The 16,972-nt window shown below is 39.2% G+C and overlaps 2 protein-coding genes across 2 annotated transcripts in view; one reads left to right on the top strand and one right to left on the bottom strand.

The window, feature by feature from the left end:
* The window catches only part of LOC114139010 (LIM and calponin homology domains-containing protein 1), a 70,735-nt gene extending 64,180 nt beyond the window's left edge, over window positions 1-6,555 (top strand). Inside the window, exons 20-27 of the mRNA XM_028008607.1 lie at window positions 810-902; window positions 1,069-1,233; window positions 1,725-1,819; window positions 2,223-2,378; window positions 2,805-2,897; window positions 3,399-3,507; window positions 4,110-4,212; window positions 4,755-6,555. Of these exons, the coding sequence (XP_027864408.1) occupies window positions 810-902; window positions 1,069-1,233; window positions 1,725-1,819; window positions 2,223-2,378; window positions 2,805-2,897; window positions 3,399-3,507; window positions 4,110-4,212; window positions 4,755-4,780 (840 nt within the window). The 3' untranslated portion in view covers window positions 4,781-6,555. The remainder of the gene's footprint in view (window positions 1-809; window positions 903-1,068; window positions 1,234-1,724; window positions 1,820-2,222; window positions 2,379-2,804; window positions 2,898-3,398; window positions 3,508-4,109; window positions 4,213-4,754) is intronic.
* A 1,124-nt stretch (window positions 6,556-7,679) lies between these two features.
* phox2bb (paired like homeobox 2Bb) lies at window positions 7,680-11,221 on the bottom strand. The gene is made up of 3 exons (XM_028008606.1): window positions 10,338-11,221; window positions 9,510-9,697; window positions 7,680-9,256 (listed from the first exon to the last, which is right to left on the bottom strand). Exons 1-3 carry the CDS (start codon window positions 10,576-10,578, stop codon window positions 8,828-8,830), a joined length of 858 nt encoding a protein of 285 aa, XP_027864407.1. The 5' UTR covers window positions 10,579-11,221; the 3' UTR covers window positions 7,680-8,827.
* Between the last annotated feature and the right edge of the window lie 5,751 nt (window positions 11,222-16,972).

The following is a 16,972-nucleotide window of genomic DNA, read 5'->3' as shown; positions in this document are numbered from 1 at the left end:
CACAGTGGAAGAAGCCCTGCTCTGGTCGTCTTCCATCACCGTCTCCATCTCATGCGAACACAAAGGCGGGGTGTTTGTCCAACGTGGCTGCTGTTGTTGCTGCCCCGGTCCCTCTCTCCCTCCTCAGCCAATGAGCATCTGTAGTCTGCACATGTTTAGACGTTTAAAGGAGTGAGGTCTGTTACTGACAGCGTTCACCTGAGACCTGAAAACAGATTACACTCCTTTCTGGTTGTTTGTGAGGATATCTGCTCAAACGGACGAATGCCTGACGCATCAGTGTGCTCTCCACCTCCTCACTGTGTTTCGTCTTTGTGCTCCAGTCTTACTCCATTATAAATGTTGATAATTCCTCTAACTCTCTGGGGTTCCTCCACACATTTGATTTGTCTTTTCTGGCAATTTTGCCTAAAATTATGAAAAATATAAAGCAGGTTTTCAAAAAATAATTGTGAAGGAACTCTGTGCTTATCAGCTTCTGCATGCTTTGGTATTGTCTGTTTTCTGCTGGGCTTTTGCTGCATTCTGCTCTTTCATTTGATGCTTAACAGGCACATATCTAAGTGAAGAAAATAAAAATGCAGGCTTAAAGGTTTTTTTTCTGTCGTATTAATTTCCTTATTTTATGGTTAGAAAATCAGTAGTTTTAGAAAACTAAAAATGAAACGTTTTTAAAAGTGAAGGCTGTGCCAGCTAGCTGTGCACATCTTTTCTGTTTTTCGGCCCAAACATCCACCTGCACAAAGTTCAGTTTTTCACTATACCTTGGCTCTCTGCTGTATGTCATGTGTCTGTTGCCATGGTGACAGGAGAAATACCAGCGTGAGCAGGAGAAACTGAAGGAGGAGTGGGAAAAAGCACAGAGGGAGGTGGCGGAGGAGGAGAGGAAGTATCATGAGGAGGTGTGTGGGGGTGTGCGTGTGTGTGTGTGTTTGTGTGTGTGTACACATGCATTAGCTGAATTGTTACAGCATACTAACTCTATGTTTCTGTGGCCATTTTAGATCTATAAACCAACCTACTGTGTTTATGTCAGTGTTTGGTTTGGGATTTTCTCCTTCCCAACAGGAGCGTCGGATACTGGAGGAGACTGTGATGCCTCTGACGCCCCGCTCCTCAGCCCTGCCCTCCCCCAGCCGAGGGGGGCTCTCCTCCACCTCCGAGCCACAGGACACGATTGTGCGTTCGCTGGCAGATTGGGAACGAAAACAGGAGCTACTGGAGAGACAGTCTGTGAGGGACTTATTCATTATGTTTTGTGGATTTTCTGTTTTGTTTGTCCCATGTCCCTGTACAAATACTTTTTATTTCTTTCAGTTAAAACTACAAACCTTAATGTATTTTATTATGAATTTGTTACAGACTAACACAAAGTAGCACATGAAATAACAGGAAGAGGTGATTTACCTCAATGGACTTGCAGATGTCATTGTAGGACAAAGTGGTTCTACAACAGATTGACTCAAAGGCTCTGAATAAAAATGCATGCCACACTTTTGAGATTTGAGAACCATGTATCATGTTCCTTCTATTTTATAATTATGTATTACTTTGTCTTGGTTTGTGATAAAGAATCCAAGATTATGTTGCAGATAGTTAATATGAGAATTTAAGCACTAGATCTAAAACTATTAAAACTATTCTAGTTTAGTGATTGAAATGTATAGACATAAACTCTCAGAAGTTATGTAAGCTAATCAAATATCTGCTGTTTTATGATTCAGAGAGGAAGTACAGAGAGTGCAGAGTGGAAAAGGAAAGAAAATGACAGAACCAGTGACATCAGCACTGCTGACGACAGCATGAAGACCGGCAGAAGGTTGGTGAACCGAGACTCAATGTGGCTAACAGTGTGGCTCAGGTGGCTGACTGATGATTTTGCTCAGCGAGTTGCTCCAATTGACCTTTGATGTTAATCTGTCTTTATTTACTTCACTCATGCATTCCTAAGTCTTAAAACATTTTCCATGAATTTATTTATATGGAAATGCTTTTATTTTTATTAGCAAGAAGATTCATGTGTTTTAATCTGAATTTTCTTTGTATTCAAAACATGTTTAAGTCAAAACACTCAAGATTTATTCCTAAATATTAGGAGCCAATTCATTCTATTTGTGTCATAAAGTCCAGATTTTGACATTATTTTGGGCGAGGCTTTGAACATAAATAGAGATGAGGTTCTTTGATCAAAGGTTTTGTGTTTTTCTTTCTTCCTCCATCAGCTTGGTGAGCCAGAACAGCAGTCAGGCAGAGAGACTTGGTCACAGTGTTCACAACGGCCAAAAGCTTCCTCCTACATCCCCCAAATGTTCAACTCCACCCAAGAAGCAATCAGGGCCTGAAGGCACCAGAACCAGCCGGCCTGCTGGAGAACGAAGGTGTGTAAATGTTTGAGAGAGAGAAGAAATAAAGAGCTTGATTCAGTTTTATTAATCCATCATTTAAATGTTTCATAATCATTGTTTCTGTTTTAAGAAATTGCCTCCTTTTCAATTTAAAGGAGCCACTGTTGCAACCAAAAACGGCCAGCAGGTGGCATCTGCTGCCTGAATTTCCCTCCATGAATCTCCTTCACATAAATAATCCATTGCATTTCATGAAAGTGTTTAGAAAACATTTTTAGACAAGTCAAGTTTTATAAAAACATTAAAAAATGTTGTATTTAAATGAAAATGTGCAGTCAAATCTTCCAAAACTGTTTCTTGTGTCTGTGGTTTGGATTGGTCGTGGTCCGTCTGTGTCGTCCAATCACGTTGCTGTTTCTGGGACCTATCTTCATGTTGCATGTTGCTGTCCATTTCCAGGTGCGGCCCCACTGATAATAATGTAAGAAGCTCATCAAAGCCCCTCGCAGCATGTCCATCAGCACCAGACACATTTCCCCCACCGCCCAACAGGTACTGCAGCACAGAAAACCCACCAAGACCAGGAGGATGGGCACTGCTTGTTTCTGCATTGTCATTTTCTGCTTTACTCCCCACCCCCACCTTTATTTTCCTCCACCCATCTCATGCCATGTAGCACTGCAGCAGCAACCCTGCAGTCTGCCTGAAATTTTAAATAGACAGAGTGAACAGTCAAGCCAAGGATTTCTTTTTCGTTTTTTGTTTTTTTTCCCATTTGAAACAATAATGTCAAGAAAATTATTGTATTATATTTTGTTTATTTTGAGGAGATTCATAAATGTTGCAGGAGAAATTCTAGTTTTCAAATCTATTTGAATTTCTAGGCTTTGATGAGGTTTCAAATGAAAAAACCACACAGATTAGGAAAAGGAAGGACAATGGTGGTAATTTAATCACCGGTAAAGGATTTGGGCAGTACATAGAACAAACAGACTCTGTTTTTGGATGTTGGTTTGAAGAAAATCTTAACCGTGTCTCTTCTCCCTTTTGTAGGTCTGTCAGTGGGAAGAAGCTGTGCTCCAGCTGTAGTCAGCCTCTGGGGAAGGGAGCAGCCATGATCATAGAGACTCTCAGCCTCTACTTCCACATCCAGTGCTTTAAGGTTGGTTGGCCCACAAGCTGCACTTTATCTCCACAAGGTTTATTCACTGTAACAGATTCAGACCTCTCTGTTTTCTACTAGCAAAAGCTTGAATATCAAATGAGTAGAGTTAAAGAAGATGATTTAGATACAGTTTCTGCACAGTGCCTTCCAAAATTATTCATATACTTTGAACTTTTTTAAATTTTGTCACATTTCTACTTAAAACATTAGTGTATTTTTGGTGAGGGTTTATGAGACAAGCCAATACCTTCCTAATAGTGTGGCAAGCTTTTGTAGTCAATGAAATTGAGTCAGTTAAGTAGTAAGCAGATTTGATTTGATTTGATTTGATTTGAATCGCAGCCGTTTTGTAAAGAAATGTAAATATCTGGGTTGAACTGTAAAGAATTGTTTTAGGAAAACCTGTCAGAAGCTGAAAAAGACTTGAAACTGGGTTGGAGGTTCACCTTCTGCAGGACAAGGTGTTTGGACATGCTGCCAGAGCAACAAGGGGTTAAAGTTGAATGTTTTCCAGAACTGTGATGGAGTTTTTTATCTTAATGTATTAATAAATGAATAAACTATATTTGCTGTCTTCTGCTTGCCTGTCTCTTTGTTAGTGTGGGGTGTGTAAAGGACAGTTAGGTGACACAACCACGGGGACAGACGTCCGGATCAGAAACGGACTCCTCAATTGCAACCAATGTTACATTCGTTCCCGCTGTAAGTTTCCAAACATTCTCTCTATCTCCATCTCTCGCTTATTTATTTTTTTATTTATTTTTTTTGTTTGTGTTTTTTTTTGTTTTTTTAAATCTGCAGTTTCTACTTATCCACCTAAAATATTATTCAAATTAACCATCTTCATGGCCTATAGCCCTTATATGGGTTCCAGAATAAAAGGTTCTGTTAAAGTTTAACAAAAGGATACACACTGTGAACTGCTGTATATATATATATGTTAATTCTGGTTCATAGATTTAGTGTTTTAAAGGAAACTGATTCTGTTTCTTTCTAAAGCTTTTATATCAGAAGATTCTCTAAAACTTAAATGCTGTGACCCTGGTGAGACAAAAGTGCTTTATTAAAAAATCTCCTCAGTGTCCCTTTAATAAAAGCAAGTCAGACTCAGTGAAGCATCAGAAGGAAGTCTGAAAGGAGATGACAAAATTAATTTTGTTGGAAAATTAACATTTTTATTCCTTTTTTAAAAACTTCTGCTCGTTAAAATTATTGGTTTCTTTTTCCTTGTCTTTTCTCTGAAGCGGCCGGACAGCCGACCACATTGTGACGCTCGAGTGAAAAGCACAAGGTTTACAGAAGAAAGCCTCATTCTCATTTTAACCTGATTATCCACCAATCACGTCCTGCGCAGCCTGTTGGGATGTATGCTTCCTCTGCTGCTCTGTGACCACCGAAGATGCATCATATGGGCCAAATAGACATCTGGGAACTGTTGAATGTTTAAAATAAGAACATATATTCTCTGTGCTCATGTCATCTGCTATGTGAGTGAATTCTGGATTCAATTTATCCTCGTCTTTCCATAAAACATGTTTCATCATGCAGTGAGTTTGTTTTAAGGCGGCAGCCATATTGGAAAGAACCCACATTGAACACACTGAGAAAAATGTGACAGCTTTTCATACTGGGAAAAATCACAAAAATACGATGCAATCTGTTTCAGATTAAAGATTGATGTTGTTCCAAGGGATAAAAATCGAAGTCGGAGGGCAGAAAAGGAGATCAGCTAGCTCATTCTGAATTTTCTGAAGGTATAAACACTATTTTTTCCCTTCAGGTAAATAATATTTGAATTTATATGGTAAGTTACAAAAGTACAATGAAGCTATGAATAAACCTTTAGATACCAGTTAGAAACACATAAAATATACAAAAGTAAATATTTTTTCACCCTTAACTGTCATATAAAAGCTTTTGTTTCTGTAAAGAATGTAATTAAGTTCTAATATAAAGCTATTGAGCAATTTGGGCTTATTTTAAAGGCAATAATATGAGTTGTGAGCTATTTGGTTGCAGCAGATTGTTCCGTATGCAGTCTGTCTGGTTGTATAGCCGACAGTTTAATGTGCCTTAGGAAGTGGAAATGATGCAGGAAGCAAAGCACCAGATGTATGGTGTCTTATTTCGGCACTATTTTCATTTCGTGACAAGTGATTTGGTCAAATTTAAAGTTGGATAGTGCAGAAAAGCAAACTCCATCCCTCCGCCAGCGTCTTAATCACTGCTGTTAATTTTCATACAAACATATTCAATTTCATCATCTCCCTTTGATTGCCCTGTGATCTGTAATGGCGAATGACAAAAGAAAAAGACATTTGTTACACAATATGCTGTGTTCTCCGTACTGCAGGGCAAATATGGGGTTCATTTTGAATGTTTGTGATATTTAATGTGTAAGAATCAGGCTTATTTTGGTCATGTCTCAACTGTATAGTTCATTTATGCGCCTGAAAAAAATGTAAACATCTGTTGTATCTGAAACATCTATCATCAGCAGAGGTAATATGAAGACATACCAGCAGCAGCTGCACCTGTGCAATGTTTGGTTGGTTTAAAACTAAAGACCTGTCCTGCCAGCTGCACATTTAGGACTCTTGCTAAGAGCTTGGTTATATGTTGTGGGTGTTTTGGAAAAAAATGCATGAGTAAGCATAAAACCAAATGATTTGCTGTATGAAAGTAAAGCAGCCTAAACTTCCTTGTGCTGAACAGGCTTCACCTCTGGGGTCATCTCTTACTTTTTCTGATCTGCAGTATTTTAGGATCATTTTCCAGCTGTTGTATTTTTATTTTTTAATCCTCATTTAGCTGATGAGTAAATCAAAGACGAGTCTTTTATAGCTGTATCTTTGAGTCTGAGCTCCTCTCCCAGAGGGTTTTAACAGAACAGTAGGGAATGGAAACCTTTTTGCATCTGTACTGTATTTATTGTATAATATTCACCTTGAACACTATTCGGAATATAGTTTCATTTGATGTTTAAATGCAATGGCATTTATTATTACATTACTGTATGTTTATAAATAAATATTATAAATCAAAGATATATTTCTTTCCTTTTATTGCAAAACAAGTGGCACATTTGGACAGTCCTGGAAATGTAAGAGTAGGTCGTTGCTCATATTTGCTGGAAAATTAAAGTCCGATTTTTTATTTTTTTTTATTTATTTTTTTTTGTGGCATCAGTGTTGAAAATACAAATCCTTCCACATCATCTCTTTCCATAAGTGATACTAAATAGTGCAAAAACCTAATGGTCAACTGAACAAAATGCATACATTTAGTTTTGAGGTATAGTAAATGTAGAATGATTCTGCAGAAAATGTGGTTAATGCTTGGGAATAATTCAACAATCATATTTGTTCTCAATTTAACATTAATATTGTTGAAATATTAAATCAACAATAATATTTGTTCTCAATTTAATATTAAAGATAACAATTTAATATAATTGTCATCTTAATAAAAATGACAATTATAAAATGGCATAAATTTTTATTATTTTGTATCAATTGCCTTAAAAATTATATCTGAAAAAATGATGGGAGCGTATGACTTTTGGTAATTTATTCACTTTTTATTTACTGTGTTCAAACAGAATTTAGTAAACAATATATATTTTTTATTGAACTAAATCAGTCTTACTATGATTTTTTGTTTTGTTTTCATTTAAATATTTTTTTTACTTCTTTCCTTTTTACTAAGCAGACCAAATTATTTGTTTTTGTTTGTTTGGTTTTTTTAAGGTTGCATTGTTTTATTTAGCCTATTTTTACTTGTCTGGTTATTTGGTCGTTTTTTGATTTTCATGAACCATTTATTTTATGTTTTGTTTGTCATGATTCTGTTATTATTTTCCTTAACAATTACTAATAATCATTCGTCTAAAAAAGAACATTGCCGGTATGCTTTGTTTTAAATACATTTTTTTATTTATCTGCTCTTCGATGTGTAAAAAAGTCAAAGTAAAGATGTGGTTGTTTGGTTATTATTAAAGAATTTATGGGGCCTGAATGAATTAGAAACCGCGCCGGAACTGTCCGTGGTGCTGAAATCGACGGCCTTTTTAAACCACCGGGATGAGATTTACAATCTCAGTTAATCTATATAGACATGAAGAATAATGGTTGCTTCTTGAACTTCTTTAAAAAATGACAAAAGCAAGCTTGAACTATTATTTTTTTATCATCAACAATCATTTCAATGGTACACCTTGAAAACTATGTGCACATGTAGAAATATTTCCTTCTTAAATATAAGCATTCATTACCTACATATAAATAACTTTCAGATCCTGGACAAAACATGTTACATAATGCTCACAAAATGGGAGAAAAATCATTTTAAACCAGACAAAAAGACAACATGCAAATTATATAGAAATAAATACAATGTCTGCATCCATTCCCCCTTTTTTAATACCCAAAATAAATTCTTCCGAGGGAATTTTAGTAAAACATCAAAAAGACTTGTATGGTCGATCTACGAGGGAATATGGCCTATGGTTCAACTATAAGAGACAAGAATACGTAATAACACTATACAGTTTGAGCCACAAAACACTGCCGTAGAAAGACACACAAAACATAGATTTCCTGTCTGAGGTGAACATTGCAGTAGTTTGTGCCTTTTTTAATATCGAGGAAATAAGTGTGTTTGTAGCGACAATTTAAAGAAACTAAACTCTCTGCAGCCCTAAGAAACAAAAAATACCGCAGTTTCCACACAGCTGGCTGTGTATAGAGGGAAGAAAAAAGCGCGTCGGTGGATGGTTGTGTCAGAGCGTCGTCAGTCTTGGCTATCAGGCGCCTCTGTCCCCAACAGAAGCAGCTGATGAACTCTCACTCTGAATGGGATTTAATGAGGCTCCTTTGCTTTCTGATGGCACCGCGCGTTTCCAGTGTGCCAACCTTCGTTTATTCCCCACAGTGAGAACAAAAATAAACATCTGAACAAGTCATTTGCTCCAACATCCTTTTTTCTAAAACTAAATTAAAGTGAGGTGTGACGCCGTTCTATATTTTTAGTGAGAGTAAATTGCCCATTTCGCTGTTTTGTATGTAAATAGCTCTGAGACTTGACTAGGAGAAGGTGGTAGCAGTTCACCCAACTTGCTTTAGTCTCAATGTGAAAGTGTGACTTGTCAAGATGGATATTTTACAGGAAAATTGTTGACCACAAGGAAAAGCGCAAGGTAAAAATAAAATAACCATATTCAACTGTTATTCTATCTGCTTTTTATTGTCCTCCAGTCTGTGTTGGGCGATTGCTTTTCAGTCTCCAGAGAACTCTGCTCGGTATTTTCTAAGCTTCATTAGAACATGCTGGTCTTTACTAGTGTCGCTTTAGCTCCGTTCTGTCTTTGCAAAGACGACAGTACGCTGGCGAATGGCCCGCCCAACGAGTCCGGGATGGATGTGATGGTCCCGGGTGCGGCGGCCCAGCCTTGGCTCGGTGCCGTCACTCCCATGCCAGTGGATACGGAGGTCTTCACTTGGTCCACCTGTCCGTTCCCGGTGGTGTTGACCTGGCCCGCGGTGGGGCTCGGTCCGCCGCAGTTGGAAGTGGGAACCGGGTTCGGCCCCGGTCCTCCCGTGCTGTCTGGGTCGGTCGTTTTGGTGTCTTTACTGTCTTCGTCTCTGGAGTCGGACTTCTTCCCGGAACTGGACTTGGCAGCCGCTGCGGCCGCTGCAGCTGCGCGCTCCTGCTTGCGGAATTTCGCGCGACGATTTTGGAACCACACCTGGAAAAACGTTCAAAAGGTTTATACCACATACACAGCATTTAAATCATATGTATGTTTAATTTTTTAATAGTTGTGATACAAGCAATATGAAAATTTAAGTTGGATAATCTTGCTTCTGTTTGCGTCAATATTAGTAAAATAAAATGTGCAAGCTTTGTATCTAATTATTTACTTGAAAATGATGAGGTGAATCGTACGTAAAGGCAGCCGCCAGCGGTGGGCGCCTGTTGAACTGTGGGGGTTTTCGTACCTGCACTCTGGCTTCAGTCAGATCGATCTTGAGTGCCAGCTCCTCTCTGGTGTAGATGTCCGGGTAGTGGGTCTCTGCAAAAACCCGCTCCAGCTCCTTTAGCTGCGCGCTGGTGAACGTAGTCCGGATGCGCCTCTGCTTCCTCTTTTCGTTCAGCCCACCATGATCGGTGAATAGTTTGTAGGGAACTGTAAACCAAAAGGAAATGTCAAGGTTGACACATTTTATCCGCTCAGTAAAAAGGGAACGTGATTGTTTAAGTGTGATGCTGTCAAATGGAAGTAAATTGAAATTTGGTTATTTTGTGTAAAATGCGGTTCCGCACGCTGAGTTGGAGCTTCCAGTTAAATCGTGTATTTGATTACCTTTGAATTAGATCAGAATTGATAACACTGCTGACCTGTGAAGCGGCTAATTGTAAAATTAATTGTTGCTCCTCAGATTGAGGCTTCTGTTTGAAAACTTGTCATAATGTTGCCGTCCGCCTCGCTTGTTGCTACTGTAACTCCAATTTGGTGTCAATAATGAGCTTTAGTCTTTGGTTATCTAATTATTTTCGAAGCTTTATGTCTCATCGCAAAGTAAATAAATTATGCCTATCATTTTGGCAGCTTAAGATAATTCTGTTGGCGGTTTTGGGTGTGACTGGGATAGTATAACCCCATAACCGAATTACCTCTTGCCTGCAATCGCTTCTAACGTGATAAATTCTTTCATTTGTGTAAGCAAATTTCGTTTGGTAAATACTAAACACATTTCCATTTTCAAATGCAATCAAGGCTTCCTATAATACACCAGGTTGAGGCTGCGGAGCTCGCTGCTGCTTACCTGCGGCATACGGGCTGCTCTGGTGATCCCGCAGGGTCCCCAGACTGCAGGACCCCGGCGTTAGGGAAGGACAGCCGGAGGTGGCCCCGAAAGTGGTCCTGATGGGATTGTACTGGAAGCCGCTCGTCTGACTGCACGAACTGAAGTCCGCATAGGCCGATGCCAAGCTCGACGTGTCCATCCCGGCCATACATGACTCGTAGGCAGAGGAATTTAGGTAAGAATACTCCATTTTATACATTTGAGAAAGCTCGGTTGCGGTTGAAAGCTGCACTTCCCTGGGAAAAAAAAGTCAAACAGAGGCACCCAAAAATGGGTCTGAAATGAAAAAAAAAAAACAAATAAAAAATCAAAATGAGGAAACGCGCGGTCTGAGTTTGATGACTTGTTTGGTTTGGACTGCTTAGAAGAAGGCTGGACGGTGAGTAGATGTTCACTGCTCAGCGCCTGCTCCAAAACTGGCCTCCTTTATACGAACCTAGCCCTGTTTTATGAAAAGCCCCCTAAGAGCCGCCTAGCCCGAGGTCTCTAGAGCATATAGTCCTCATAATAAACTTGGCTCTTTCCGCTTGGACAATAGCAAAGCGTTTGGTCTTATTGCTAGCGCTTTTTTACATGACAATAACTCATCAGTCTATTGGGCTGGCACTGGGGGCCCGGGCTGTCCAACCTCCCTATCATTGATCCCCTGCATCTCTAATTAGAATTTAATACCACGCCATTACGCAGCCCTCCACCACCGCCGCCGCCGCCCACCTCCTCCACCCATCCACCCCACTCCTCTCCAACCAACATCTTGCCCTTTAATTCAATCACACCACTTGGAAATAATGAAAGTTGGGTGACGATTCTCCCTGATCCAATTTTCTCCAAGCTTTTAAGCCTTTTAAGCGACCGTATACCTTGGGCAGGATTTCACAGAGTATTCCCACTCTGCCTCTTCTTTCTGTCCGTATGCTCCGACATTTTTTTTCCTGCTGTTTCTGCCTCTGATCTTCTGCACTGAAGCGGTAAAACATGTCAATTTTTATCCAGTAAAATGACCTATTTTTACGCACAAGGATCCGTTTCAAGTGCACTTGATAATAATGCAATCATTGCGCAAAAGAAGAGGATGTAACAAGCAAATATGCACTCGTGATTTTTTTTTCTTCCCATATTGACATTTTTTATTTATTTATTTTTTATTTTGCTCTGCTTGAGAGTTTGGCTTTAACTCTGAAGGTGCAGTTAGGTGACTCGTACCGTGTCAAATTCTTCAAATGAAAATATCCATTTTATGACGAAAATAAAAAAACAACAACAACATATTTAAATTTCATGAAGTTAATTTAAAGAAATAAAAAAATGAACACATTTACATTCTATTTGATAACTTTCCATTTTTGCTAAAGTAGGCCTCGTCCTTTGCCATTTCTGCTGCAGAATCAAATCGTGCCGGGTGTGTTTTCTGTTTCAAATGACTTTATAATTCTCTTTATTACTTTCATTATTCCGTTTATTTGGCAAATAACATCTTTGTAATGAAAGTAACGAACTGGCGCGGCAGTCATCGGACCTCTCAGGCTCCCAATATTGGCTGAGTGGTTAATTCGGTTTGTGTAATAAGGTGAACCGCTTTGTATGGCGCTTACACACACTGTGTTTCTTCTTCTTCTTTTTCCTCCCATTTCAATTCATTGGATCGAGTTCAAGTCCTTCTTGTCGAGGCTCCGTGTTTTCCCTCCAAATTATCTGTGCACAAAAAAAGGCGCAACAGTAATTATGGCACATCAATCTAATTTTGCAAATGGTTATTTGGTGCCTAAACGCGTTCATCTGGTGGTGTGTGTTGATTGGAATATGACTGTAATATTGTTATAATAATCCTAGGGGGATTGAGAGCATGCATTTTACAGCAGGTGAGTTTGGTGTCAGTCTGGACAGTGGATATTAAACGCGTTTGTCTCACTGTCTGTTCAGTTTTACAGGATTATTATAGATTCTTTTTCTTTCTGAAGCGCCTCAGTCTTTATTTTACCCGACTTTATCGCAGTATTGATTGTGTTTTATCACCAAAAGAAATGTGTTGCTGTTATTGAAAACGTTGGCCGTTTGCAGGTAAAATGTATGTTTTAACGAGTCTGTGATTAAAATCTACATTTTAGCATCTAAAAAAAATGACATACATACCACATTTTAGAATTGTAGTTTCCTGGAATGTTAAACTTTTATTAGAATATAACTAGATCGGACGTGCTTCCATATAAACACGTATTTTGCTCCCATAATGCATGGATTTCCCGTCAGTTATTTGTGTCTCTCCAACTGCTGACACCTTGCAGTGTGTTTCTGTCTCCTATTTATTCTTTACTGACACAACCCCGTCCCTATTATGTAAATGCTTTCTTTTTTATCTTCTTTATTCGCTCTGCACACGAGCTGGGACCCAAAAGTTGTACCAAATGGTTAATTTGATTATTGAAACCAAAGAGCCAAATGGTTCACCGTCCTCCCTCCACGCGTCTGGCAGCTAGAAAAGAAACCATCTCTGGGAATTAATCTAATAACGCTCAAAGAAACGAGAAGTCTTTTCTGATATTTCGCCGAGGCAAATACAATTATAGCTTTTAGCCATCGGTTTCTTTCACTGAGGCCGCTCTTTATTCCTGCGCTCTATAGCCCGGTCCCCTCCACCAGAGTCCACCAGCTATTGAAACGCCCCTTCTTTTATAGTTTCAACATCTTTTAATTCTATCAACTGGTTCTGGTGAGACGAAAGGCCGCAGACTCCATTCTGATGTCGGAATATTGAATTCAAAATTTCGCACGCTGAAGTCTGAGTTTCTTTACATGATTTCAAGTCTTTTTGCAAAATGTCATATGGGGGTTTTATCCAGATGCACATTGGAGCGTTGCATGTAGTGATTTACAGTAACATAATAGCTCTTTAAGTCAAATAAAGCGGTAATTAAAGTGTAATTATACAGCTTTAACTACATAGCTTTACCTAAATAAATCAAGAAAATGGGATGTGTGCAAGACCCTAAGTTCCCTTGGCAAGTGCCGAACAATAGCCGGGATGCAGGAGGAACTCCTCTCCATTTAGTGCGCACTATCGTTGCTCAGCAATATAGGAATGCGGGTCGACAGGAGGAACAAAAAGAGGAACAAAATGCCATTGTCTGCGGATGGATTGGATGGATCCACTCCCCTGAAAAGGCAAAGGAACAGAAGAGGATAAAGAGAGGGAGAGAAATGGGAGGGTCCTGCTGTCACATTTCACCTACAACGTCTCACTCCTTCGCCCGAGGAAATGCCGGGCTTATCAAAGCAGTTATTAATAAGGCCGCGTGTTGCAGGGGAGGGGCTCTGGGGCAAATAAAAAATTCATTTTGGGGACACTCTCATGGCGATTTAGTCTGATGTCTCAATTTGACGGAACAGAAAAATATCCGACATAAAAGAAAAATCAGAAGTGAGATAAAATCACCGCAGATTATTACATTTCAATAAGTTCCATCCGGAAAAGTTCAAGCATTCCTTCACCTCAGTTATATACTTTTCGGATTAAATTTTTGTCGATTGACGCATTTTCAGATATGAATAAAAGAAACTAACATGTTCCAGGCTGGTGCGTAAAAAGCGCTTTGCATTTCCAACCGCACAGATGGAAAGTGACATCTGGAGAAGAGACGAAATTAAATTAGGAACTGGTGTCTTCCACCAGTGTCTGCAGAGGAGAAAAAAAATGTGCGGCACAAAGAAAGAGAGGGGTTTGCTGCATGGTACAGCCTCTGTCACATTTGTTCTGTATTTTTTTTGCTCATTTTTATCTGTTGCGTATTCTTTCTGACATAAATTGTTGCGCTGATTGCGTCAAATAGAAATGTAGAGATAATATTCACCTGTTCTGCAAATAAATGTTTTTTCTCTTCTCTTTGAGAACATATAAATGTGTGGTTTCAACCCACAGTTTAATTTTAAGTATCTTAATGACACGTCTCAGCAGTGATGGATGAAAATCATCGATTTCGAACCAGCTCATAACATGCTGGTTGTCAGACCGGAAAGATGGGTGGGACTGATTGTTACTGTGCTTAAACTACTCAGACTGTGTAATTTTGCAGTTATAATTTTGAGTAAATGACGATCAAGTGCGGGGTTCCTCAAGGCTCCATTCCCAAAACTCTTTTTTTTTCCAATTCATTTGAGTTATTTTTATATATTTAAATGAAACATTTATAAATAGCAAATGTTATATCAAGTCACTTTGCCAGACAGACAGATCCCATTCATAGAAATATATTTTAAAATCAGCACCATGCAATGCAATGATTGTGTTACCAATAGCGTCAAATTCAGTTTATAAAACAAATAAACTTCATATATCTAAGTAAGTTCACTCGACTCCATCAATATATTACTTTTACAGGAATTATAATAATCCTGAGCAAAAGTGGCAATTCTAGTTCAGCTCATGGAGGACTGTGTTTTCTACCTTACATGCTGATGACACACAGTTTTACACAAATCCCAGGAAGACACTAAGTGATGTCCACACAGTCAGCAGATTTATCAGAATCTTATCAAATCTAAGGCAAAAAAGACAAACAATATAATTGGTTTTGGCCCAAAAGATGCAAGTTTGAGGATTTACATTGAACTAGTCTTAACGCATAACAGAAACTTTGGACTCAAACCAATATTCACAAAAAGCCTATTTGTAAATCACCCTACTCCATATTAAAAACTATCATAACCTATTTCTCTGTCCTAGTCAGAATGCAATTTATTTTGGTAATGTTTCATATTTACAGTAAAGGTGTTTTTTCCCCCTCTTTAATTAAAATGAATCAGGCAGCTGCAGCTCACCTGAAAGAGTTCTGACCAACACCAGGACTATAGATCCTATTCCAACAGATTTAAAATCATATCCATGGTCTTTCAAAGTTTTTTCCATTAGGGCCAAATTTTATTTTGCTCATTCATATGTATCATGTTTCAGCTCCATTTATAACTAAAATTAATAATACGCGTGGTGGATTTAGATTTAAAGTAATCTTTTAATTTGATAATCATGTTTCTTCAGTAATATGAGGTTTTTCTGGAGCAGCCCATCCAGATTTCTGAGTTGAATCAAACAGAAACTCTGTGGAGGAAGCTAAAGATTAGGGTGGTTGCAAGGAGGACTCCCAACCTCCAAGGCTTGAAGCTCATCACCAAAGTTAAATCATTAAATATCAATAAAAACATGCAAAATACTACTTTGTTGACTGCTGTAATGTCACCAAATACGTTAATTCGCTGTCCTTTGAAAAATACCTGTTCCATTTCCTATCAAAAACAAATTTATTGGTTGGTTAAAATATTTTTTAATCTAGGTGAATAATATACTGTATGTATGCACTGTTTTATTTTTTGTTTTCACTGTTTCTGTCTTCTTACCTGATTCTTAAAGATCACATTTATTTTATTTATTTATCGTCTCTATGTGCAAGTCTGTGCATCTGTTCCTTTAGTTTCCTGCAAAACACTTGCTGTTCAATTAAAGTTGCCCTGCCTTTAGAGGTATCTATCGTGTGTAATAATGTTCTTTTGCTCTGCAGTAATGCGTGCCACTGTCTTCCAGATGTTGCGGCCAGTTCCTGGAGAGCCCTGCTCGTCCCTCCTGGCCTCATCGGCCCCTCCGAGCCTTTATCTGCGCTTCCCGAGTGACCAAGAGACCAGCCAGCGGATTAACATAAAAATCTTATTCCGGGGGATAAGATTAGGAAACATATTACCCTCTAACGCGGCCTTGGCACGAGCGAGAGCCAGGCAAGGAATCAATTACTAAATTACTCCAACCTCTAAGTCGACATTAACGCAGAGAAATGCCATCGACCGCTTCTGAAATAAGATTTCGCTAAGATGCGATCATTAAATCTCTTGCCAGTGTTCAAGAATTTGATTCATAAAATCGTCTGAAATGAGATGGAATTAAATTCTTATCGGGGCTCTTGTCATCGTTTCATCCCGCGCTGTTTAACGGTGGTCAATGGCCTTCATGAGATTTTCCCTGTAAATAAACTTAGTAATCGAATCCGCCTCTCCGCGACACATTGTTTGGTTGTTATTAATTTGTTGCAGCCGAGCAGGGCGGTGGGGTGGAGAGATGCAGGCCAGGAGGCTGCCGGCTGAGAGCCTGGCTGCGGGTTCTCTCTGAAGGTTTCAGATCACACAAACAGCGAAGCATTGTGGGTTTGGACTCCGTTTGGCTGCAACAAGCTTTGAGAGGAAGGGGTGACTGAAACATCTGTCATTTTTTTTCTGCATTTCACCCCTAGTGGGGTCAAAGCATATTTTATTTAGCATAGTCCACTGGCATTACCCCCCTATCCTCTCTCTGCACCCACCCCGACATTAGCAGTTGACAATTATTATCCCCAACCCCATAAATCAGATGCGTGACCCGTTATTATTGTTGAATTGAATAGCTGTTGGGGAAGTGAGGGTCAGTGTCATTAACTTGCCTCCACAGCCACCCCACACACACACACCACCCTCGGGCCCCCTGAAGGCATTTGGCCCTCTATACAAGGACCTGCTGGCTAATAATGCCGTGTGGCCTGCCCAGAAGCTTAATCACACATGCATTAAGGAGAAGACAGCGG

This window comes from Xiphophorus couchianus, chromosome 23, assembly GCF_001444195.1.
Source record: "Xiphophorus couchianus chromosome 23, X_couchianus-1.0, whole genome shotgun sequence".
NCBI classification, from domain to species: Eukaryota; Metazoa; Chordata; class Actinopteri; order Cyprinodontiformes; family Poeciliidae; genus Xiphophorus; species Xiphophorus couchianus.
Note: the sequence above shows the minus strand (reverse complement) of the source record. Positions and strands in the feature narration are given on the sequence as shown.